At 34.6% G+C, this 25,036-nt stretch overlaps 2 protein-coding genes across 2 annotated transcripts; one reads left to right on the top strand and one right to left on the bottom strand.

The window, feature by feature from the left end:
* Positions 1-757: 757 nt before the first annotated feature.
* On the top strand, positions 758-2,095 carry LOC146908006 (F-box/FBD/LRR-repeat protein At4g26340-like). The gene has a single exon (XM_085729210.1). It carries the CDS (start codon positions 758-760, stop codon positions 2,093-2,095), a length of 1,338 nt encoding a protein of 445 aa, XP_085585336.1.
* Positions 2,096-6,385: 4,290 nt separating this feature from the next.
* LOC146908005 (uncharacterized) lies at positions 6,386-7,063 on the bottom strand. The gene has a single exon (XM_085729209.1). The coding sequence runs from the start codon at positions 7,061-7,063 to the stop codon at positions 6,386-6,388; it is 678 nt and encodes a 225-aa protein (XP_085585335.1).
* Positions 7,064-25,036: the final 17,973 nt, after the last annotated feature.

Raw genomic sequence — 25,036 nt, 5'->3', positions numbered from 1 at the left:
ATTCCAAGTGTTAGTTGAGAGGTTCAATGGTAATTTTTTTTTTTTAACAAAAGTATAGCAAAGCTCTTCTTGATTAGATGGTATTCGTTTAGGTGATTGGGTTACGATGACTTTTTTGGGTTTAGGTCGATTTGAGATTAATCTTAAGGATACGGTTGGTCAAACGGTTAATTATCCTACATTTAATCCTCCTATGAAATTTGTTTTTGAAAAAGTTGATGTTGTTGATTGTGTGCTTAATGATATTCCATTGCCATATCAACATGGTGATGCTAGTTTTCAGTTTTCATATGAGAAAAAATTGTTTCCCGATGATGTTACTAACATATTTTTGGTGAGTTGTTTAGTTCTTATAGATATATCATATAAAATCACATATATGTCAACTCACTCTGTAACAAAGGTAACAACTCACTCTGATTATTTATTATTTCTTTTACTGAAATTCTCATTCTGATTCTGATCATTGTTGTCTCTCGTTAGCATTTCTTTTTCATTTAATCATCAATGAATAGTGATAGTGTACGTTTCGTTCCATTTTTTAGAAGCGTCAAAATTGATTCTAGAAATTGTAGCTTCCGATTTTAGAATTGATTCTTTCACTAAAATATACTGGCCAACTTGATTTTAGATGAATGTATCCAAACACAGTTTTATCTTCAACTCAATTTTCAATTTAAGTCAGAATCAATTTTGCAGCATAAATTCAGTCAATCAATTTTTCTCACCGCATAGCAGTACCAAACACTATATAACTATGGCAGCATCAACAGACAGAATCAGCAATTTACCAGACAAACTATTATGTCACATCCTCTCATTTTTACCCTCCTCACAAATCGCTCTCACAAGTCTTCTATCAAAACGATGGAATCCACTCTGGCTAGCAATGCCAAACGCAGACAGAATCAGCGCTTTACCGGAACAAGTACTATGTCGCATCATAAATCTTTTGTCCATAAAACAAATCTTCGCGACATCCCTTCTCTCAAAGCGCTGGAGACCACTCCGTCGAAGAATTGACAACATCAACTTGGATGATAGAACCTATATGAATGAATGCGGCAGCACCTCTTGGGATTATTATTATAAAATGGTGTCGGTGTTTTTGTCTAAGATACAGATTCCTATCAAATGTTTCAATCTTATATACGTGTCTCCCTTTTGTCGCTCTTCAAACTTGGATACATTTCTTCATCTTTTAGTGAATCGCAATGTTGAAAATGTCAATCTCACCTTCTTGCAGCAACCTTCCATCGTTTGCTTGCCGTACAAGATTCTAACTTGTACAACTCTTGTTGTTTTGAAGTTGAATGGTTTAACTATAGACTATGTTGATAGACTTTTTACTAATTTGCCGAAACTTGAGATACTGCACTTGACAAAAGTTCATCTTCTAAAGCTGAAATTTTTTATCAAGATTCTCTCTCTATGTCCACTTCTTGAAGATTTACTCATGAAAAATTTACAAGTTACCGACAATAATCTTGCTGCCGATGATGCTACAAAGTTCTTAATAACCTTTCCCAACTTGCTTAAAGCCGACATTTCTGAGTCTTCTATTTCTTGTTTTATTCGGTTGAAACTGTTTCGCAATGTGGAGTTTTTACGTGCGCAAGTGGCGGTACATACACTAGAAGAAGATTTTTCTGCCACTAAATTTCTCAATTTAACTCATATGGAACTTAGATTTGAGGAGGAATATTATTGGGATTGGTTAATCAAATTCATCCGCGCTTGCCCAAGTCTTCAGAGTCTTGCGATTCATAAGATTGGAGGAGGCTATGGATTATTAAGCGATGATGATGATAAAAATTGGTTGCATCCACAATTTGTCCCTGAATGCTTTTCATCACAGTTACAAATGTTCTCTTTTATAAATTATGGAGGCAATGAAAGTGAGCTTCAATTCGCCAAATATATTATCCAAAATGCAACAGTCTTGCGCAGTGTCAAGATTTACAGAAGTACCTCTTCAAATCCGCCAGAAGAGCAGCGCCAAATGATCAATGAATTATTCTTGTGTCAAAGGCATTCGTTTCATTTAGAGGCATTCGTTTCATTTAGAGTGGCTGCTTTTATTGGTTTTATCTAAATCTTAACTATAGTGTTATTTATGACTGATGATGGTAGTCTTGATATTATTGATTGCATACTGGTTTTGCATTTAATTTACATTTTTCTATTGATATTACTGATTGCTATTGCGATCACATATTGGTTCGTATAGTTTTTCATTGCTTACAGGTTTCGTAGCGGTTTGCATACTAGTTTGGAACTGTGTTTGAATACTAGTTTTAGAACTGCTTTGGACCAATCCACATTTGTATTCTGAATTTTCGGTGAACAGGATAATATTAAATGAAATCGATACTTTCACTTGGTTTTCAGTTGAACAACAGTCTCTTTTCAAGTACTTCAAAACATTAATTTTTGTTAGAAAAATGTACGATGACGGATGGTATTCTAAAAAGATGTTAGAAAATAGGTTTAACCTATCAAAGTAGAAGGGAAGTTAAAGTAATGCATTTCAACGATGTGTGAAGCTGTTTTCTTTGGTGCCAGGGTGAATTGGTGGGGGTGTAGATTTGGTAGTCTGCTGTGAATTATGCAGAATTTGGTGTACAGTGTGCACTCCTGTTTAATTTGAAAGTTGGAAAGAATTAATTTGGAAAAATAATGTGCTTATAAGCTACAATTGCAAGAAGTTTCCGAGGTTGTGTATGCGCATTGATGACACTCTGTCATTACTAGTTTTGTAGACACTTTTTCATGTATTTTTAAGGTAATTCATCAAGATATTCAAGCTGAAAGCACTCAAAAACGAAGATTTCAAGCCACTGGAACACTGGAAAAATCGGGCCCCGATTTCATGAGTTCGGGCGCCGATTTTCGCAACAATGGAATGGGCAACTTTCTGGAAAAATCGGGCCCCGATTTGGTGAAATCGGGCCCCGATTTGGTGAAATCGGGCCCCGATTTCAGCTTTTTCTGGACGCGTTTTTTCTTATTTCAGGCCCCGATTTTGAGACTCGGTGGCCGATTTTGAGTTGCCTATTTATAGAAAAGTGTGTTTCTGAATTAAGGGTTCACGTTTTTGGAGAAGAAAAGCATAGAAACACATCGGAAGTGATCTGGAGCACGATTGGAGGAGATTCAGCAAGGAACTTTCATGAATTGTTCTTGTAATATCTCTTTGCCCTTGTTTTCTTGCTTAATCATTATGTGTAACTAAACCCTCCATTGTTGGGGATGAGTAAACCTAGATGAATACCTTTGCCATGTGATTTGATTATGATTATTGGTGAAACTTATTGAATTGTTTTTCTTATCTCCATGCTTAATGCTTTTATTGATTGGTCACCTTTAAATTGATTTACGGTTTATATTGTAAAACGGAAGTGGAATTTATAAACGCTTGAGATAAGAGATCCTTGCCTTTGCAATCTAGGAATAGATGCAAACCCTAGGAATCGTTTGAGAATTCTTGTTTGTTCATGCTTAATTCTAATCTTCAAATTCACTAAGGAATTAGGTTTTTATTTTAGGATCAAAGGTTCTGTCACTAAGGAATTAGGGCACAAATATTGTAGAGAATTTGGTAACAATTAAATAAGTCGATTCAATTGTGATAATCACTTTAATAGGTCTAGGTAATAATCCGGTGAAACTCATCCCCAACGCTTTTCTCTCATTAAGTTTGAATCAATTTACTTTGCGTAATTTTCATTATTGCGATTAAACAAATCTTGTAACCTTTTGTTCAATTAAATCATAAATCCTATTCAACAGTATACCGCAATCCTCGAGTTCGATACTCGGTCTTACCGTTTTAATTACTACTTGCACGATATCGTACACTTGCGAAAATCGCTATCACGCATATAGGCTGTGAAGATACCGTTTTGAAGAAAAGCCTGGTCTGTTTTATGGTCTAGAGCATAAGCGGATTTTTCCGCGGATAGCTGGCCGAAATGTGCGGTGAATTTTTTATGTTTTTTGTTGGATGATTTTGGAGAATCAACAATTGTAGCTGGCCTTGAGTGTATGAGGCTGATAATATGAAGGGGGCTTGGTAGATACTGTGTTTACAGAGGAGATGAGTATATAAATGATCAAGGCAAATTCTATGACATGAAAAGTTTAGCAAGGAATGAGAATATGAGATATAAATAAGAAAATTATAAATACATTGTCAGATCATCTCTTATCTAATGTGGGACTCTTTATCATAGTTGTGGGTCATGATTAATTGAATCTTTAGTGGTAGTGGCTTATCTCTACTTTGTGTAGAAAAGTTGTAGACCTATATTTTCTAGGCATCACTTGCGTAGAAAAGATGAAAACACATATTTAACCTTTTTTTTTATTTGTTAAAATACTTCTTATAAATAATAAATAGGTGTATGTTAGCAAATCTCATATTTTAAATATATGGTCGATCTAGACCGACAACTACAATTGTTGTCAATTCCAAATGAGAAAGACCGTTGGTTGGTTGGTTGAAGTGTAACGTGGATGTTGCATTTCATGAAGCCGATAGGAAAGTGTCTTTGAGGTGTTGTATGCGTTATTCAAATGGTTGGTTTATCACAGCGCAAACAAGGTGGAAGAGAATGAAAGTGTCCCTCTTGGAAGGAGTGGCCATGGCCCTATTGGAGGCAATCCGTTTTGTTAGCAGCAAAGGATGGCACAATGTCATTTGAGTCAGATTTGTGCACTCTTGTGAATTCTCTATTGTTTATTCGGAGACAAGCGAATATGGTTGCTCACTCTTTAGCTAGGGCAGCCAATTCATGGACTAGTCACCATGTTCTCGAGTTTTCTCCTTTTTGTATTGAACCTTTCCTTACTAATGATATGAGTTAATTTTGCTTTTCTCAAAAAAAAAAATTGTAAAATCTAATTTTTATTTAAATTTTTCTTACCCTATTTATGCCTTAAATTCTTTTGTTATTATTTTTAGCCCTTTCAAGCATATACTCATGGGTTCTTTCCAAAAAAGCATATACTCATGGTCATGGGAGAATAGCACACCAATTGAACACGTTCTGTTCGCATCTCATCTAAAAATAGAGAAACTGACCCATAAATTAATTACACAACTCACTAAATATACATTTTAGTTTAGTACTACAACAAACTAATAATAAAGACTTCCATAATTAACTTTCCAAAATTCTACCACGGTTTTAAAACAAACATCTCAATTTTCAATCATTGAACAAGCAAACGTCAAGGTCTTGTTACCTAGAATGTAGTTAAAAAAACAACCTCAAAATGAACTATAAAAGATAGTCACAAGACACAAAGGAAATAACACATTTTATTGTTTGTCCCTAATAAGAATCTAAGACCCTTATTTCATTCACCACACACTAGTTAATTTTGGTGGCTGGATTAATTCAATGTCGAAAAATATTTTTGTTGATTCAAGGACAAAAGATCACCAAAGGGAGGTACATAATATGAGAAGGTTTAAAAGTAAAAGATTTATTGTGAGAAGTGGATGGATGTTTGTGGGTGCTTGCAAGAGAGGGTGGTATAGACTCAGGATGAACCTCAACTTTTGATATCTAAGAAGGAATGTTGCTAGGGTTTTGTGTTGGTAATGCTTGTTTTTTGGGCAGCAACAACACTTTTAGGGTTGGCAAAGTCATCAATAGAGGTCCATCCTCCAAGAAATGGAAATAAGAAAGTGCTAGATTTACATGACTTTTAGCTTCTTACATTTGTCATGATAATTATGTCAAGAATTTTTTTATGATTCAGGGATGTAATGTTTATATATAGCATTTCGTGTAAGGGTTTACATTAATGTTAAAGATTGTTGAACACGGTTAGGATCCTTTTCATAATAGATATGTGGTATTCAATGTTGATTTGTACTTTGTGTTTGCTTTAAAATTTGAATTGCCTCCACTACATTGTGTGTCTAAATGAGTTATCATGGTCGATTTAAATATGAACTAGATAAAGTGGAATGGGAAACATGAATTCATGATCACGTTTGAATTGCAAATTTCCAATAAAAGGCTAGATTTTTTTTTGTCCCTTAAGTAATTTTCAGGTTTAGTTTTGGTCTGTTAAATCTGTTCCGTTTCATTTTGCTCCTTTTTTTTTTTTTTGTACAATCATTTTGCTCTTTTAGATTACAAACGCTATATAATTTGATCATTAAGTTGTTTTCATTTAATTTTGGTCCCTAAATTATGAATGTATATTTTTTTTGAAGACATAAAAATGGGATATATTAACACTGGCGGTGTGAGCTCCTCAGTACAAGGTGTACCGAAAAGACCACCCCAAAAAACAAGCTGTCATACAAAGTATATACAAGAAAAACTGGTCAGTCGATACCCAAACAAATCAAAGGGTCCGACCATCATCTCTGCAAACCATAAACAAACTTGGCATTATTAGCCTTCAGCCACCATAATGAATGGAATTTTACTTTCTCTAGAAGCTGTAATATAGGAGTTTCGACGTTTTTAAATACTCTGTTGTTACGTTCACTCCATATCAGCCAAACACCAAGAAGCCACAGTAATTGAAGAAAAGAACGGCGAGCCTTAGAGGATCCTATATAATGAGTAAATTGTAGAAAATGGCTAGTGATGTTAAGCGGGTCTACTCCCGCCACTCCAATCCAGGCCCTAATCTGCTGCCACAACGAACCGAACACTTCACAATGAATAAACAAGTTAACTGTTGTCTCCTCAAGCCCACACCCTGCAACACACGACGTCCCCGCCGCTTGCACTATACCGCGCCTAAGGAGATTGTTTCTGGTTGGGAGCCTATCCTTTAGCAGACGCCAAGCAACAATGGAGACCTTTAGGGGAACCTGCTTATGCCAAATGTGGTCTCTAAATGCGTCAACCGTGGAAGAGACCGGAGTTGTCAGAATCTGATAAGCACTTCTCACAGTATATCCATCATGTATGTCTGGATCCCACTTCCACCTGTCAAGAGTATTAGCCTGCACAAAAACACCATCAAGTAATTCCCTACACTCCTCTAGCATTTCTTCTTCCCACGTCCACAGTCTTCTCTCCCCCATCCTCCCAACTGCGATCACACATATCAGCCACATTAACAAATTTATTTGTCGCTAAATCAAACAAACGACTAAACCATCTACACAAAAGGACATCTCATAACCAGTTATCAAACCAAAAGAACGTGTTGTTTCCATCACCTAACACCTTCGATACCCTTTCACCAAACCAACCACCATTTGCGCCCTCAACCCCATCCCTAATCTTCACTACCTCCCTCCACCAAGAAGAAATAATATTTGTAACCAAGTTGAAATGGAGTAAATTTAAGGGATCAAGTTGTCTAACATTTGTAATTAAAGAGATCAAAATGAAACGAAATAAACTTAAGGAACCAAATTGAAACCTAAAATTAACTTAAGGGACCAAAAATATAATTTGACCTTAATAAAACAATGGGTCTTAAATCTACCAAAAAAAACAATGGGTCTTACTAATAAATTAATAAATTATTTCTAAAATTGTATTGAATATACAAATTTTTATGAAAACTTATAAAGAATCATTTGGAAGCACACATAAGCATTTCCTTGAATAAATCAGATGTGCCAAGAGTAGAGTAAAACAGTTACGTTACAATCTAACCGGGCTTATCCAAACTAGTAATACCAAACCAAAATATCACTATCCAAATTCATGAAGTTATACCCCACACCCCTACAATTATACCTTCACCCTAACATTAGACATAAACTACCAAATTTACCCTTTATATAAAAATAAAAATAAAACACAATCACCATTCACTTGTTCACCCCTACCTTTTTCTAGTAAAAACCTTCGCTGGGGTGAAAACTCAAACAAACAGTAAGACGTCTTTGCCAAACATCAATTACTGATTGCTCTCTTGATCTTTTCATGTGTTTATTCTCTTAATTGTTCACTATTTGAGGATTTTTCTGGGTCAGTGGATTATGAATTGCAGGAATCGATCTCGGAATCATTGATTCCCAGAAAACATGTGCAAAAAGTTTCGGGTTGATTCTTCCCGAAATCGGTTCCGGAAATTCATTTTTTTAAGTTCTTAATTTTTTGTTACTCAATCCTCAGCCGAAATCGTATTCTTAGAATGTTAAAATTGAGAATGGGAATTATTGTCTCAACCGAAATCATATTCTTCTCTGTCAAAATTGAGAATGGGAATTATTGCTATTTTATTTAGATTACTAAGACTTGATTCGAAGAGGTGGGTTAGTTACTAACCATACTTTTCTCTATCCCTCACCAATATCATTCCATTGTTTTTTGCTTGGCACATAAGAGCAATAAACCACTAGTGATTGTTCTGTCACTACTGCCCTTCTCACTATTGGATCCAACCATCTGAGAGTTTGGATTATTACGGAAAGATACACATGATTATTCTGAATAATTTTCGGAAAAGTTAGTATGAGTATTCCAAAAAAAGATTGGAACCTTTATATCAGGTGGGGTGAACTCATACCGAATGGGGAAATTAATGTGTGATTGGTTAAATAACAAAAAGGGTAAAATTGGAATATTTGAATATTTGTAGGGGTGAAAGTACATATGTTGGGGTATAGGGTAAAATTTCCCCAAATTCAACTAGAAGGACTAGATAACCAATGCTTCAAAGTTCAAGTCATAACTAAAACATTTATACTTTTACTTTAGCCACCACCATGATCTGCACTTTGATTCTATCAAGAAGATGTACTCCCTCCGGTCCTATTTACAAGAGACAATTTACTTTTTAGTTACATTAAATAATTTATGTATTTGGTTTAGGTTCTTGACGAGACACATACATTATTCAATGTATCTAAAAAGTCAACTTTCTCTTGTAAATAGGACCGGAGGGAGTATTATGTGTAAGTGATATTCCTTTTGACCAAACATTCGTTGGTTTCTTGACTTCCATAAGCACCAAACACAACACAATCATTATTTAGAAACAAACCCGAACATTTTTCTGAAATCCTTAAGACCAACAAAATTGCTGAGCATGTGAAGTATCATCATTTGGAAGCACACATGAAATGTCCATTCAATTAAGAACATTGCTCCATAAATTACTCAAGAATGCACATTCAAAGAATATATGTTGATAATTTTCTTCTTTCCCATAACCACCTAAACCGGTCAATGCGTTTGGTGCAATGACTTCACGTCGAATCAAATTATCTTTTGTTAGAAGTATATTATACAGTAACATCCATGCAAATAAAGATATATTCAATAGAGTAATCTTGTTCCAAATTAAATCATGTAGGTGGTTCAAGTTCAACCCCCCTTGTCTTTGCACAACAAGTGATTTATGCCTTTCATTGAGTAATCATCAGCATGGTCAAGCATGAATTAACTCATTCTCTAATGTTTTTATTGTATATGGGGTATTTTTGATTACCCCATCTAAACAAACTTCTTCTCCACCTTCACTCAACACCATCAATAGATCACTCCGACCTAAATATCTCACATATCAATACATTCTTTTCTAATGATAAATTATACAATCGATTAAATCTAACACAAAGCAGACCATCTTCAATCCATGGATCGTGTAACAGCCCGATTTTCGTTAGATTTATTTTATTATTTATTTATGTGTGTTATATGTGCTCTTATGTGATTATTTGCCTCTGTGTGTATTTTTGGTTGGGAATTGTAGAATTCGGTGTAGAAGGGTATTTTAGTCATTTTGGACTTAGGGACATTTTGGTCATTTTGAGAGCAGTGGTAATTTTGTAATTATGGATGAGGATTATTTTTAGTGCTTAGTAAGAGTATTATTTTACCAAGTTACTAGAGAAGGTGTAATAATTATTTTAATTACCTTTAAGTGACCGTTAGTGTTATAATTTACCATTAAGTGAGTAGTGACATTTTGGGTGTTAGAATAGAAATGGGTTAGGCCCATTAAGGTTTGAGAGATAAGCCCAATTGAGTAGAGCATGTATATAAACTCTAGTTGTTGGTGAAATTAGGTTTTACAAAATTTCACATTTCATTTCATTGGAGAAGAGAAGAGATAGAGGCTAGAGAGAAGAACAACAACAAGGGTTAGAAGGCAAAGAAAGGATTCATCATCTAGGAGCTAAATTGAAGCTTGGGTTAGAGAATCTTGGTGATTAGAGGTAAGAGGGTTAGATTTCAACCATAATTCACATTTTTTCTCTTTACCCATTTTTGTGAAATTGATGAATTGAACCTAATTGTTGTAAAATTCGTGCATACTTGTTGTTGTTATGTTTAAGAACATGATTTATATGATAATTGCATGTTAGTATGTGAATTAACATGTTTAAATGCATAGTTGTTGGTACTTTGTGTTCTTGAGCAAAATTGATGAAAAATGAAGTTATGATGTTGAATTGTGCATGAATTTGTGTTCATTAGTTGATGTTGATGATTGTTGAACTGTTTGAATTGAATTGGTGTGACTGGAATCGTTGTTTATGGATTCATGAGGAGATTTGTGGCTATGTTGGAGTTTTGAGAAAATTTTATGATTTTGGTGAAATGAGCTATGTTGTTGTTTTTAATGTTTGAATCATGTTTGTTTAAGTGTATTGAACCTATTTTGACCCATAAACACTTTCTGGAACTTGGTTTGGGAGTTGGGGATTTGAAAAATGGGATTTTGGGTGAAAATGATGAGGAACCCGTAACTACTGCAGAATTTCTCAAGAACTGCGCTAATAGCCCAAATTGAGCTAATAGCGAAATTTCCCAGAAGCAGTTTTTCTTCAGTTTTGCTAATAGCCAAAATTGAGCTAATATCGAAATTTCCCAGAAGTAGTTTTTCTTCTGTTTCGCTAATAGCCCAGATTGAGCTAATAGCCAAATTGCCCAGAAACAGTTTTTTTGTTTTGTTTGTTTTGAGCTTTGGGGGACGAATCCAATACTTCTAAAATGTTTCTTTGGACTTAATTAACATCTGTTTATACCTTTAATCCTACTGGAACATGATTTGAATTGGTTTGGACTTGAATTTGTGAAAATCATCTAACTTTTGTAAAAACGGTCCAAACGTTGATTTTTCCGAAAACTCGTTTTCCTTCGGAATTTGAAGTGGGATTAGAGTTATATAATGTTTATATGATTTCTAAAAATGGTTGTGAGTGGTTTCATCAAGTTTGAACTTGTTTTGTTTTGAAAATGGAAAATTTTGTGAAAAGTGATAAAGTGAGACGAACTTCGTGTCTTTCTTGAATTTGTCGTATTTGCCGATGAACTGCTTATGTAATCTCTACTGCATATATATGTGACTTGTGAGAGTACATGGCATAGGCAATTGAGCTTGTTTACTTGGTTTTGACTTAAATGCTCAAATACTTGAATATTTTGACTTTGAGAGACGAACTTGACTAAAGATGACTTTTGAGAACCAATTGATTGTGAATCCTTTATGGAGAATTGTTATATGTTATGTGAAGATGATTGGTGGTGTAATTATGTGACAACTTCATGTTGTGTGATTTTTGATGTTGTTGGTGATTGTATATATGTTAAGTTGGTGGTGAATTATTGATGATTGCATATATACATGTATTGGTGATGGTGAGGTGATTATTGTTTGTGTGAACATATGCATTTGTAGTTGAATCATATGTTCATGCATTCATGACTGATGGTGGTGGATTTTATATCCAAGACTGATGGTGGCGGATTTTATATCCAATTGAGGTGAGTACGATGTTTTTGTTGCATCGAAGGTGACGACCTTGAGGTGTTTTGGTACCACATGCATCTAGAGAAGAGTCTAGAACATTGCATGCATTTGAATAATTGATGAGTTGTGTCATAATTGAATATATGACTTGGTGAATTTGTGTATTGGTGAAATTTGGTGAATGTTGTGATTATGTGGATTGGTGTATATGTACATTGGTGAATTTTGTGGATGGTTATGACTAATTGTATTATGCTCTAATTGCATGTCTTAATTGTTTGTGCTTATACACTTGGTGAATCAATTGATGATGGTTATTTTAATAATAATGATGAGGTGAGATTTGTATATGTATATATACATATATGATGTGGTGATGTTCTTTGATAATGATGATGGCCTGCTTATAACTTCGATATGAAGAATTGTATTTGTTTAGATAAGCATGCTAGATGAGTAATGAAGTGAGTAATGTTTTCATTGATTGATGTTGATAAATGATGAGCTTTTGTTGATGACTTGATTGGAGGTTGAATATGCATGCTATGCTATGATAATAATGTGATAGCTTGAAATGTAAGTGATGGGGGATAATAATGATCATGTGATGCTAGTGTTCTAGGAGGGAGGGTTATGTATATGTGATACGTGTATGATACACTTGTTGATATGAACTTGGAATGATGATATGGAATGGTTTGAATGGTATGAGAATCATGAATACTGTGAATACATGTATGATTTGTTATTTTGTATTCTTGAATATATCTTTCATTTCCAATGTTCTTGTTTAAATCTTTTATGGATTATGATGATGTAATGCTAACCCTCAGTGGTCTGTGGTGGACCGCCTACCTCTCTGTATGGATGGGTAGACGGCGTGCAGGATGCTTAGTTGTTGCTTGTTGATGCCGAGGAGTGGAGTTCCTCTATTTCATGCAAGTGTCTAGATTAGGGCTCTGATCTAGGATAGTCCTTGCATGTTGTTTCATTTTGACTATGTATCTTGGAGTTGTTGATATATTCTGTTATTTGGGATTTGGAGAATACAATTGTATTTTGTTGAGATCTGGAGATGTTTTATGATTTTTAAGTATGTCCGCTGCTATGTTGTGTAACATGATCTTTTTGCATGTATTGTATTGTGGTTTATTCGAAGACGTAGCATCTATTTCTAGAATATGTCTGATGTATTCTCGCGTTTTACCGCTTATTAGAAATAGGGTGTTACAAGTTGGTATCAGAGCCGTGGTCGGTCTTGTCCAGACTAAAACCCGTTGATTTTCCTGTTTGTATGCGACATGTACGGAAGTACTGTCGGTACTTGTTGTGTTGTTTCGTTCTTTTAGGTGGGTTTGAGCGTAGTGGGGGAGTAGCAAGTTGTTTCAGGTTTGTTGGGTCTGGCAAGGGAAGGTATCTTTGGTTGCGGAGGCTCAGTTGGTTGTGGTTTGTGTTAAGGTTCCTGTTGATTTTGAGTTGGATCTTATGTGTCTTCCGTTGAAGCATATGGACGTTATTTTTGGTATGGATTGGATGTTGACTTTTGGTGTTAACATTAATTGTTTGACCAAGAGTGTAATGTTTTCTAAGCCTGTAATTGAGGAAGGTAGAAGGTTCTTGACCGCGGAGCAAGTGAAGAAGTTCTTGGATGGTGAAGCTAGTGTGTTCAAGATGTTTACTTCCTTGAAGGAGAGTAGTGAGAAAGGAGTTGGTGATTTGCCGGTAGTGCAAGAGTTTCCAGAAGTTTTTCCGGACGACATTACCGAGTTACCGCCGGAGATGGAAGTTGAGTTTGCAATTGATTTGGTACCTGGAACGAGTCCTATTTCGATTGCGCCGTATCGGATGTCTGCATCAGAGTTGGATGAGTTGAAGAAGCAGTTGGAAGAGTTGCTTGGGAAACAGTTTATCAGGCCAAGTGTTTCGCCGTGGGGAGCTCCTATGTTGTTGGTTAAGAAGAAGGATGGAAGCATGAGGTTGTGTGTGGATTATCGGCAGTTGAACAAGGTGACAATCAAGAATCGGTATCCGCTTCCGAGAATTGATGATTTGATGGATCAGTTGGTTGGTGCAGAAGTGTTCAGTAAGATTGACTTGAGGTCAGGATATCATCAGATTAGAATGAAGGCGGAAGATATATCCAAAACTGCGTTCAAAACAAGGTATGGACACTATGAGTATTCTGTGATGCCATTTGGAGTATCTAATGCGCCAGGTGTTTTCATGGAGTACATGAATAGAATATTTCATCCTTTTCTGGATCGTTTTGTGGTGGTGTTTATAGATGATATTTTGGTGTATTCGAAGTCTGAAGAAGAGCATGCCGAGCATTTGAGGATTGTGTTAGGAGTTTTGAAGGAGAAGAAGTTGTTTGCTAAGTTGTCGAAGTGTGAGTTCTGGTTGCGGGAATTGAGTTTCCTTGGTCATGTGTTTTCTAAAGGTGGTATTGGTGTGGATCCGTCGAAGGTTGATGCAGTGTTGCAGTGGGAATCACCTAAGTCTGTTTTTGAAGTTAGAAGCTTTCTTGGATTGGCAGGTTATTATCGGAGGTTCATTGAGGGATTCTCTAAGTTGGCGTTGCCATTGACGCAGTTGACTCGGAAAGGACAAGCTTATGTTTGGGATGCTAAGTGTGAGAAGAGTTTCCAAGAGTTGAAGAAGAGGTTGACGTCGGCTCCAGTGTTGATTTTGCCGAATCCGAAGGAATCGTTTGTTGTGTATTGTGATGCTTCAAAGATGAGTCTTGGTGGTGTGCTTATGCAGAATCGTCAGGTTGTGGCTTATGCTTCGAGGCAGTTGAAAGTGCATGAGAAGAATTATCCAACTCACGATTTGGAATTAGCGGTTGTTGTGTATGTCTTGAAGATTTGGAGACATTATCTGTATGGTTCTAAGTTTGAAGTGTTCAGTGATCATAAGAGTTTGAAGTATTTGTTTGACCAGAAGGAGTTGAATATGAGGCAGAGGAGATGGTTGAAGTATCTTAAGGATTTTGATTTCCAGTTGAGTTATCACCCTGGGAAGGCGAATGTTGTTGCTGATGCTTTGAGTAGGAAGTCGTTGCATATGTCTGCTTTGATGGTCAAGGAGTTAAAGTTGATTGAGCAGTTTCGAGATTTGAGTTTGGTTAGTGAGTTGACGACGGATGGTGTGAGGTTAGGAATGTTGAAGCTGACGAGTAATATTTTGGAAGAGATTAAGAATGGTCAGAAGGAAGATTTGGAACTTGTTGATCGAGTGGTGTTGGTTAACCAAGGTAAGGGTGGAGATTTCAGATTGGATGAGAACGGTGTTTTGATGTTTCGTGATCGTGTTTGTGTACCAAGTGTTATTGAGCTTAAGAGGCAGATTTTGGAAGAAGGTCACAGAAGTAGTTTGAGTATTCATCCAGGAGCGACTAAGATGTATCAGGATTTGAAGAGGTTGTTTTGGTGGCCTGGAATGAAGAAAGAGATCGCAGAGTTTGTGTATGCTTGTTTGGTTTGTCAGAAGTCTAAGATTGAACATCAGAAGCCGTCAGGTTTGATGCAACCATTGTTTGTGCCGGAGTGGAAGTGGGATAGTATATTAATGGATTTTGTTGGAGCGTTGCCGAAGACTGTTAAGGGTTTTAATTCTATTTGGGTGATCGTTGATCAGTTAACGAAGTCGGCACATTTTGTTTCTATTAAGACCGGTATGTCTGTGGCGAAGTTGGCTGAAATCTACATTGAGCAGATTGTTAGATTGCATAGTGTTCCTTCTAGTATTGTGTCGGATCGGGATCCGAGGTTTACTTCTAAGTTTTGGGAGAGTTTGCAAGATGCTTGGGAACTAAGTTGAGGTTGATTTCTGCTTATCATCCCCAGACTGATGGTCAGACGGAGAGGACTATTCAGAGTTTGGAAGATTTGTTGAGAGCTTGTGTGTTGGAGCAAGGTGTCAGTTGGATCGAATGTTTACCGTTGATTGAGTTTACTTACAACAACAGTTTTCATTCTAGTATCGGGATGGCACCGTTTGAAGCTTTGTATGGTCGGAGGTGTAGAACTCCTTTGTGTTGGTATGAGTCAGGTGAAAGTGCTTTATTAGGACCGAAAGTCGTGCAAGAGACAACCGAAAAGGTTAAGATGATTCAAGAGAAGATGAGAGCGTCTCAGAGTAGGAAGAAGAGTTATCATGATAAGAGGAGGAAAGACCTTGAGTTTCAGGTTGGTGATCATGTGTTTTTGAGAGTGAATCATGTAACTGGTGTTGGACGTGCTTTGAAGTGTCGGAAGTTGACTCCTCGTTTTGTTGGACCTTTTGAGATTGTTGAGAAGGTTGGGGTTGTAGCGTATCGGACTGCGTTACCGCCATCTTTGTCGAATCTTCATGATGTGTTTCATGTGTCTCAGTTGAGGAAGTATGTGTATGATGCGTCTCATGTGATTCAAGTGGATGATTTGGAAGTAAGGGATAATTTGACCGTTGAGACTTGACCAGTTAGGATTGAGGATCGTGAAGTGAAACGTTTGCGTGGCAAGGAGGTCGTTTTGGTTAAAGTGATTTGGGTTGGACCGACGGGTGAGAGTGCCACTTGGGAGTCGAAGAGTAGGATGAGGGTTGCGTATCCAGAGTTGTTTCCTTCAGGTAATTTTCGAGGGCGAAAATTCTTTTTTAGTGGGGGAGAGTTGTAACAGCCCGATTTTCTTTAGATTTATTTTATTATTTATTTATGTGTGTTATATGTGCTCTTATGTGATTATTTGTCTCAGTGTGTATTTTTGGTTGGGAATTGTAGAATTCGGTGTAGAAGGGTATTTTAGTCATTTTGGACTTAGGGGCATTTTGGTCATTTTGAGAGCAGGGGTAATTTTGTAATTTTGGATGAGGATTATTTTTAGTGCTTAGTAAGAGTATTATTTTACCAAGTTACTAGAGAAGGTGTAGTAATTATTTTAATTACCGTTAAGTGACCGTTAGTGTTATAATTTACCATTAAGTGAGTAGTGACATTTTGGGTGTTAGAATAGAAATGGGTTAGGCCCATTAAGGTTTGAGAGATAAGCCCAATTGAGTAGAGCATGTATATAAACTCTAGTTGTTGGTGAAATTAGGTTTTACAACATTTCACATTTCATTTCATTGGAGAAGAGAAGAGATAGAGGCTAGAGAGAAGAACAACAACAAGGGTTAGAAGGCAAAGAGAGGATTCATCATCTAGGAGCTAAATTGAAGTTGGGTTAGAGAATCTTGGTGATTAGAGGTAAGAGGGTTAGATTTCAACCATAATTCACATCTTTTTCTCTTTACCCATTTTTGTGAAATTGATGAATTGAACCTAATTGTTGTAAAATTCGTGCATACTTGTTGCTGTTATGTTTAAGAACATGATTTATATGATAATTGCATGTTAGTATGTGAATTAACATGTTTAAATGCATAGTTGTTTGTACTTTGTGTTCTTGAGCAAAATTGATGAAAAATGAAGTTATGATGTTGAATTGTGCATGAATTTGTGTTCATTAGTTGCTGTTGATGATTGTTGAACTGTTGGAATTGAATTGGTGTGACTGGAATCGTTGTTTATGGATTCATGAGGAGATTTGTGGCTATGTTGGAGTTTTGAGAAAATTTTATGATTTTGGTGAAATGAGCTATGTTGTTGTTTTTAATGTTTGAATCATGTTTGTTTAAGTGTATTGAACCTATTTTGACCCATAAATACTTTCTGGAACTTGGTTTGGGAGTTGGGGATTTGAAAAATGAGATTTTGGGTGAAAATGATGAGGAACCCGTAACTACTGCAGAATTTCTCAAGAACTGCGCTAATAGCCCAAATTGAGCTAATAGCGAAATTTACCAGAAGCAGTTTTTCTTCAGTTTCGCTAATAGCCCAAATTGAGCTAATAGCGAAATTTCCCATAAGCAGTTTTTCTTCTGTTTCGCTAATAGCCCAGATTGAGCTAATAGCCAAATTGCCCAGAAACAGTTTTTTTGTTTTGTTTGTTTTGAGCTTTGGGGGACGAATCCAATACTTCTAAAATGTTTCTTTGGACTTAATTAACATCTGTTTATACCTTTAATCCTACTGGAACATGATTTGAATTGGTTTGGACTTGAATTTGTGAAAATCATCTAACTTTTGTCAAAACGGTCCAAACGTTGATTTTTCTGAAAACTCGTTTTCTTCCGGAATTTGAAGTGGGATTAGAGTTATATAATGTTTATATGATTTCTAAAAATGGTTGTGAGTGGTTTCATCAAGTTTGAACTTGTTTTGTTTTGAAAATGGAAAATTTTGTGAAAAGTGATAAAGTGAGATGAACTTCGTGTTTTTCTTGAATTCGTCGTATTTTCCGATGAACTGCTTATGTAATCTCTACTGCATATATATGTGACTTGTGAGAGTACATGGCATAGACAATTGAGCTTGTTTACTTGGTTTTGACTTAAATGCTCAAATACTTGAATATTTTGACTTTGAGAGACGAACTTGACTATTTTGAGAACCAATTGATTGTGAATCCTTTATGGAGAATTGTTATATGTTATGTGAAGATGATTGGTGGTGTAATTATGTGACAACTTCATGTTGTGTGATTTTTGATGTTGTTGGTGATTGTATATATGTTAAGTTGGTGGTGAATTATTGATGATTGCATATATACATGTATTGGTGATGGTGAGGTGATTATTGTTTGTGTGAACATATGCATTTGTAGTTGAGTCATATGTTTATGCATTCATGACTGATGGTGGTGGATTTTATATCCAAGACTGATGGTGGCGGATTTTATATCCAATTGAGGTGAGTACGATGTTTTTGTTGCATCGAAGGTGACGACCTTGAGGTGTTTTGGTACCACATGCCTCTAGAGAAGAGTCTAGAACATTGCATGCATTTGAATAATTGATGAGTTGTGTCATAATTGAATATATGACTTGGTGAATTTGTGTATTGGTGAAATTTGGTGAATGTTGTGATTATGTGGATTGGTGTATATGTACATTGGTGAATTTTGTGGATGGTTATGACTAATTGTATTATGCTCTAATTGCATGTCTTAATTGTTTGTGCTTATACACTTGGTGAATCAATTGATGATGGTTATTTTAATAATAATGATGAGGTGAGATTTGTATATGTATATATACATATATGATGTGGTGATGTTCTTTGATAATGATGATGGCTTGCTTATAACTTCGATATGAAGAATTGTACTTGTTTAGATAAGCATGCTAGATGAGTAATGAAGTGAGTAATGTTTTCATTGATTGATGTTGATAAATGATGAGCTTTTGTTGATGACTTGATTGGAGGTTGAATATGCATGCTATGCTATGATAATAATGTGATAGCTTGAAATGTAAGTGATGGGGGATAATAATGATCATGTGATGCTAGTGTTCTAGGAGGGAGGGTTATGTATATGTGATACGTGTATGATACACTTGTTGATATGAACTTGGAATGATGATATGGAATGGTTTGAATGGTATGAGAATCATGAATACTGTGAATACATGTATGATTTGTTATTTTGTATTCTTGAATATATCTTTCATTTCCAATGTTCTTGTTTAAATCTTTTATGGATTATGATGATGTAATGCTAACCCTCAGTGGTCTGTGGTGGACCGCCTACCTCTCTGTATGGATGGGTAGACGGCGTGCAGGATGCTTAGTTGTTGCTTGTTGATGTCGAGGAGTGGAGTTCCTCTTTTTCATGCAAGTGTCTAGATTAGGGCTCTGATCTAGGATAGTCCTTGCATGTTATTTCATTTTGACTATGTATCTTGGAGTTGTTGATATATTCTGTTATTTGGGATTTGGAGAATACAATTGTATTTTGTTGAGATCTGGAGATGTTTTATGATTTTTAAGTATGTCCGCTGCTATGTTGTGTAACATGATCTTTATGCATGTATTGTATTGTGGTTTATTCGGAGACGTAGCATCTATTTTTAGAATATGTCTGATGTATTCGCGCGTTTTACCGCTTATTAGAAATAGGGTGTTACAGATCGCACCAAAAGTTAGTAGAAAATTGCTTTTTTGACAATGAAAGTTTCCTATTGACACATGGAAATGACCAAATTACCCCCAGCGGTTGTTAACAACTGCTCTGCAAACCGGCGGTAGTTAACTGCCACTGACACTCAGCGGTAGTTAACTACCGCTAGAAACTTGCTTTTTTCTCTCACCAGCCGCTGGCACTCAGTGTTGGATATGAAAATTGCTTTTTTCTCTCGCCATATTCTTTTATGTTCCCTCTATTCCCTCCATTCATCATCTTCTTCTGTTTCAATTAATATGTGGAGAGCTTTATGGCCAAATTGCATAATCATAAGTGATCAAATTAATTGAAAAGGTAAAGGATCATCTTCTTCAACCACTTCATCTTCTTCTTCTTCTCACCACATATATCCAGATTTGGCAGAATCAAATTGCGTCACACTTTGTTTTTTTACTGTCAAATTGCATCACACAATCAGTAATTAATTATGTTATTTCAACTTGTTAATTAAATATGAAAAGAAAAATACTGTAAAAAAGAATGAAAAAATCATATTTTTTTTAGCAATGAAAGAATCATATTGCTGCAAAAAACAGCAGAAGTAGAAGAGGCTAGAGAGAACAGAGATGGGAGGGATAGATTGTTGGTGGAGAAGGTCAACGGATTTGGATTTGTGAAGCTTGTGTGGTCGGTCTTGGAAATGGATGTTGAAGGAACTTCCATTGAGTGGACTCGTTTGGAATCGGCTCGTGAGAGAAAAAAGCAAGTTTCTAGCGGTAGTTAACTACCGCTGAGTGTCCAACGGCAGTTAACTACCGACGCTTTAATCAACGGCCGTTAACTACCGTGGGGGTAATTTGGTCATTTCCATGTGTCAATAGGAAGTATTCTATGTCAAAAAAGCAATGGTCAACATTGAAAAGTGAGGATTTATGAGAACAATGTTTTTCTAGGAAAGGATATACGAGAACAACATAAGGAGATAAGTTGAATTTTTTTTTTCTATTGATTTTTGAGACTTTGGGTGTGTTTGGTAAAAAGAAGCTATAAGCTAGCTGATAGCTGATAAGCTAGCTGGTAGCTGATGGCTGATAGCTGATAGCTTATAGCTGAAAAGTTAGCTTATTAAAATAAAAATGTTTGGTAAAATTAGCTGTTCAAGTGGCTGATAAATATAAAATGACGTAAAAGGACAATCTTTTTTTTATAAATCATATATACAATTTTTATTAATTAATGTATTTCTTTTTAAATGTTTAAATTTATTTCAAAATATTTTCATCTCCCAAATGATAAATGTATTTATGAATTCAATTGACATTTTTTATTTAACAAAACCTTCTTTTAATGAATTTTACTCTAAACTTTTATTGTAAATTTTATATAAAATTATTTATTATTGAATTAAGAGTATGTAAAAAAGAAAGTGAACAAGAAAATTTGAAAAAGATTATGGGTAGTTTTTTTTAAAACTGGGCAATTGAATAAGAATGTGAGTAGTTTTTTTAATTAAAATTAAATTAAACTATATTAATAAAAGGTTAAAATTGGAAGAAAATATAAAAAGCTACCAGCTATAAGCTAAAAAGCTACTTGAAATAGCATCTCAAAAAACGCTATAAGCTCATGAGAAAAGCTTGTTACCAAACACATCACGTTTTCATCCAACAAGCTTATAAGCTAATCCAAGAAGCTATAAGCTAGCTTTTTTGTGTTACCAAACACAGCCTTTGAAAAGTGACTCTTATGAAATGAGAGTGACAACATATTTTTTATGAGAGAGCCAACGCCAACTTAATTCATTTAAGCGCACGTGAAATCCGTTCATGAACTCCTCAAGAATTAGATGAGCGAAGAAAATAAAGATTTTTGTGTAATAAAGAACTTTTGGTATGTACCAAAAAAAAAAACTTTTTTTTGAAGGAAAAAAAACTTTTGGTATTAAATTAAATTTTAAATAAATTAAGGTGTAACTAGATAGTTTTTTTTTTTTACAAACTACTGATTTTTTTTACTTGATTATATTATGTTTATCCGGTCTTTTTATGATTTATGTTCTAAAATATTTTATTTTTTTCTTCAGAAGTACACATCATTTTGACAAAACAATATCTATATTATTACGGGGACAACTGCTTTAAACTTAGGCTTTGTTTGCGAGCTTGGAGGGGAGGGGAAGGGAAGGCTTTGAGGGGTGGAAAATATGAGGGAAAATAGAGAAATCTTTCAAAAAAATTAAAAGAGTGGTTTTTTAGAGGATGATAAATCAATGCATATGATTACTATATTTTTAATTTTAAAATTAATATAACAACATAGATTAAATTTGAAGAATTCATATAAACCTTCCCAAATCCCCCAAAACCCTCCTTCAATACAATTTTTTAGTTCCCCCAAATGAGGAGGGTTTAGTATTATGAAGAAAAGTTAACCCCCAAAGCCCTCCCCTCCCATTTTCCTTTATTTCTTCCACTTGCTCATTCCTTTTTTCAAAGCCTTCCCCTCCAAACTCGCAAACAAAGCCTTAGAGTTTTGTTGGTAATAATACCTAACGCTCAATCATTTGCTGCAGCATATTACTTTTTATAAATTTAAATTTTGAGTTAATTTTATCTTATAAATATATGCACCTAACTTTTTCATTTAGTAAAGAATTCCCCTAAAACTAATACTTACATTCCATGAGGTAAATGTGATGTTGGTGGATAAATATTGTGCTCTTATTTTATGAAAATAATTTATATTAAGGAGATGTACTCTAGTTCAAGATAGAAAAGACTATCAAAATCAATAAATATTATAAAAATATTTATATTTATCTCTTTTTAAAGACAATATTAGAACTAAAATACAAAACTTCAAAATCAAGATCTATCTTTTTACCACTGAACGAAACTCTTGCGGTTATATTATTATCCAAACAAATCATTACATAGAAGATTGTATTTCTCCTCACCTGACCCTTTATCCATGTGCTCAAAATAGTCATGTCGATAAAGCTAAGCCACCCATCTTACTCGTAGAAATTATATATTCTTCCATATGATTGTTGAGGAAAAAAAATTATTGCAAAAGGTTAAAAAGTGGATGCAAGTGTTGTCAATAATTTGTGGACTAATAACTTCTTTAACCTAAGTCCAAGGTTTTGTGTGGGAATCCTCAGATTATTCTTTTTTTGTTTGTGATCAATACTCGGATTATCTACACCATATAGAATATTCATTGCACAATCACGCGAGGCACGTTTGGATAATGAATTTGGATTATTCCTTCTCATTCACACACTTGTGTGATTGTTGATCCAAATCTTAAGATCGAGAATGACATCTATTTTGACTTGATTAATATTTACATTTCAATTTACTTAAGTTCGGATTAACATTTGTCCTCCGTGAACATAACTCAGTTGGTAGAGACATGTATTGTTATATGTAGGATCGGGATTCGAACCCCGAACACTCCATTTATTCATCGAATTCTAGCCACTAGGCTACTTGAAGAAAAAAAATATTTGAAATATAATTGTGTATGATGACTGTATCAAAAATAAGTTATTCAACGATGGATGGAAATTAAATTTAAATTTAAACATATCATTTTCAGATAAGCCGGAATCAAAAATCATATGGTTAAATTATTTATTATTTTAATCAACTACTATCAATCAAGCATCAAGGAGCTGCTGTGCTCATCGGATTCTATGAGTTATACAAACTCTCAATTAAACCAATAATAAATTGTTGTGAATAAAATAACCAATATTAAATTAAAGACCAATAATTGTGAAACTCTTCCCCACAGCATATTCTTGCCTGTTTTAGAATCTTGTACAATGTTGACATACATGTGTGTGAATCATCATATAAAATGGACAAATAGTTAATCAAATTATTCACCTTCTAGACCTTTGCCAATTGTGTGATAAGCGTGTTTACATATCTTTATATCTTTACTACACATGCTGTAATTGCACCCAAAGAACAACGGGAAATGATTTTTAACCCAAAAATTGACAACATGCTGACATCGTATAAAAGGAGCAAATCTTACTTAGACACACCTATAAATCAAAATTATTTGAGGTATGCTATTTAATCAATCATTAATTTATATGACAACTTATGTGATAACCAAATATTTATAAAGAAAAGTAGATACTAACAGGAAAACATATGCAATAGAAAGAGAAAGCAAACTCACAATGTGAGTATAAAGAAGAAAGTTATCTTAAAATGATTGTACAAATGTCATTTCTTAAATTATTTGAACACACATGCGTAAATGATAAAGAAAATTAAAAGAGAAAGAATTAAATATTGTAACGAAATTATTACTCTTTTAAATTTAGTTGACAAATATATTACTCATTAACAAAAGGTAAACAGAGAGTTACTCATTCTGACATCCATCAAAATCATTCATTTATATGTTTCAATGTTATTTTAGCTGAACTTTGATTTCCTCAAAATAATTTATGTCAAACAAATGGTTCGCACCCACAAAGAGCATAACTAGTTCATTTTACCCATCTTTTAAAAGAATTCATAATTGCAATCATTATTGTTTTGGTGGAGATTTTTTATTGGGTATAATTGCAGTCATAATACAAAATGACATTCACATGAATTTAACAATAACATACCACTTGAATTAGTCTGATAGTATTGACTTAGAACTTAAGAGTTTACTTCTCTTAAAAGTCTTAAGTTTGAGTCTCTACGGTACTAATTTGGAACAACTAATTTAGCTTCTTAAAAAACAACAATAATATACCACAATGTTGTTTTGACTAACAGATGAGCAACAATATCCTTATTTATTAATTTTGTTACGTCTACAACAACATAACCTAATTTTTTTCCCGTTCATTTGCGTTTGCAATTATTTAACCTAACAAATTCCATCTAAAAAAATGCATTGTACACAAATTTTATTCCTATCCGCTTGCCTTTTTTTTTTGAAGAAAATATTTTCTACCATATCAATGATCACGTATGGTCCTTCTATTTTATACTTTTTTTTGTCAAGAATTTTACACTTTTTTTTTTATTTTTTTTTAATTTCATGCCTTTTTTTTTTTACATCCTTATTTATTAATTTTGTTACGTCTGCAGCAACTTAACCTAATTTTTTCCCGCTCATTTGCTTTATTAGGTTTGCAATTATTTAACCTAACAAATTCCATCTAAAAAAATGCATTGCACACCAATTTCATTCCTATCCGCTTGCCGTTTATTTTTTGAAGAAAATATTTTCTACCATATCAATGATCTTACAGGTTAAAGATTATTTATTGGTCTCTGTTATAGTCGAGAAAACTCGTGCGACGCACGGATTAAAAGTCTAGTTTAATT

This window comes from Medicago sativa, chromosome 7 (assembly GCF_051527215.1).
Source record: "Medicago sativa cultivar Bolivia chromosome 7, Bolivia_mono, whole genome shotgun sequence".
Taxonomy (NCBI): domain Eukaryota; kingdom Viridiplantae; phylum Streptophyta; class Magnoliopsida; order Fabales; family Fabaceae; genus Medicago; species Medicago sativa.
Note: the sequence above shows the minus strand (reverse complement) of the source record. Positions and strands in the feature narration are given on the sequence as shown.

Bases quoted from the DNA above. Each gene is read 5' to 3' on its own strand.
- LOC146908006 (XM_085729210.1), top strand. From the start codon at position 758: ATGGCAGCATCAACAGACAGAATCAGCAATTTACCAGACAAACTATTA.
- LOC146908005 (XM_085729209.1), bottom strand. From the start codon at position 7,063: ATGGGGGAGAGAAGACTGTGGACGTGGGAAGAAGAAATGCTAGAGGAG.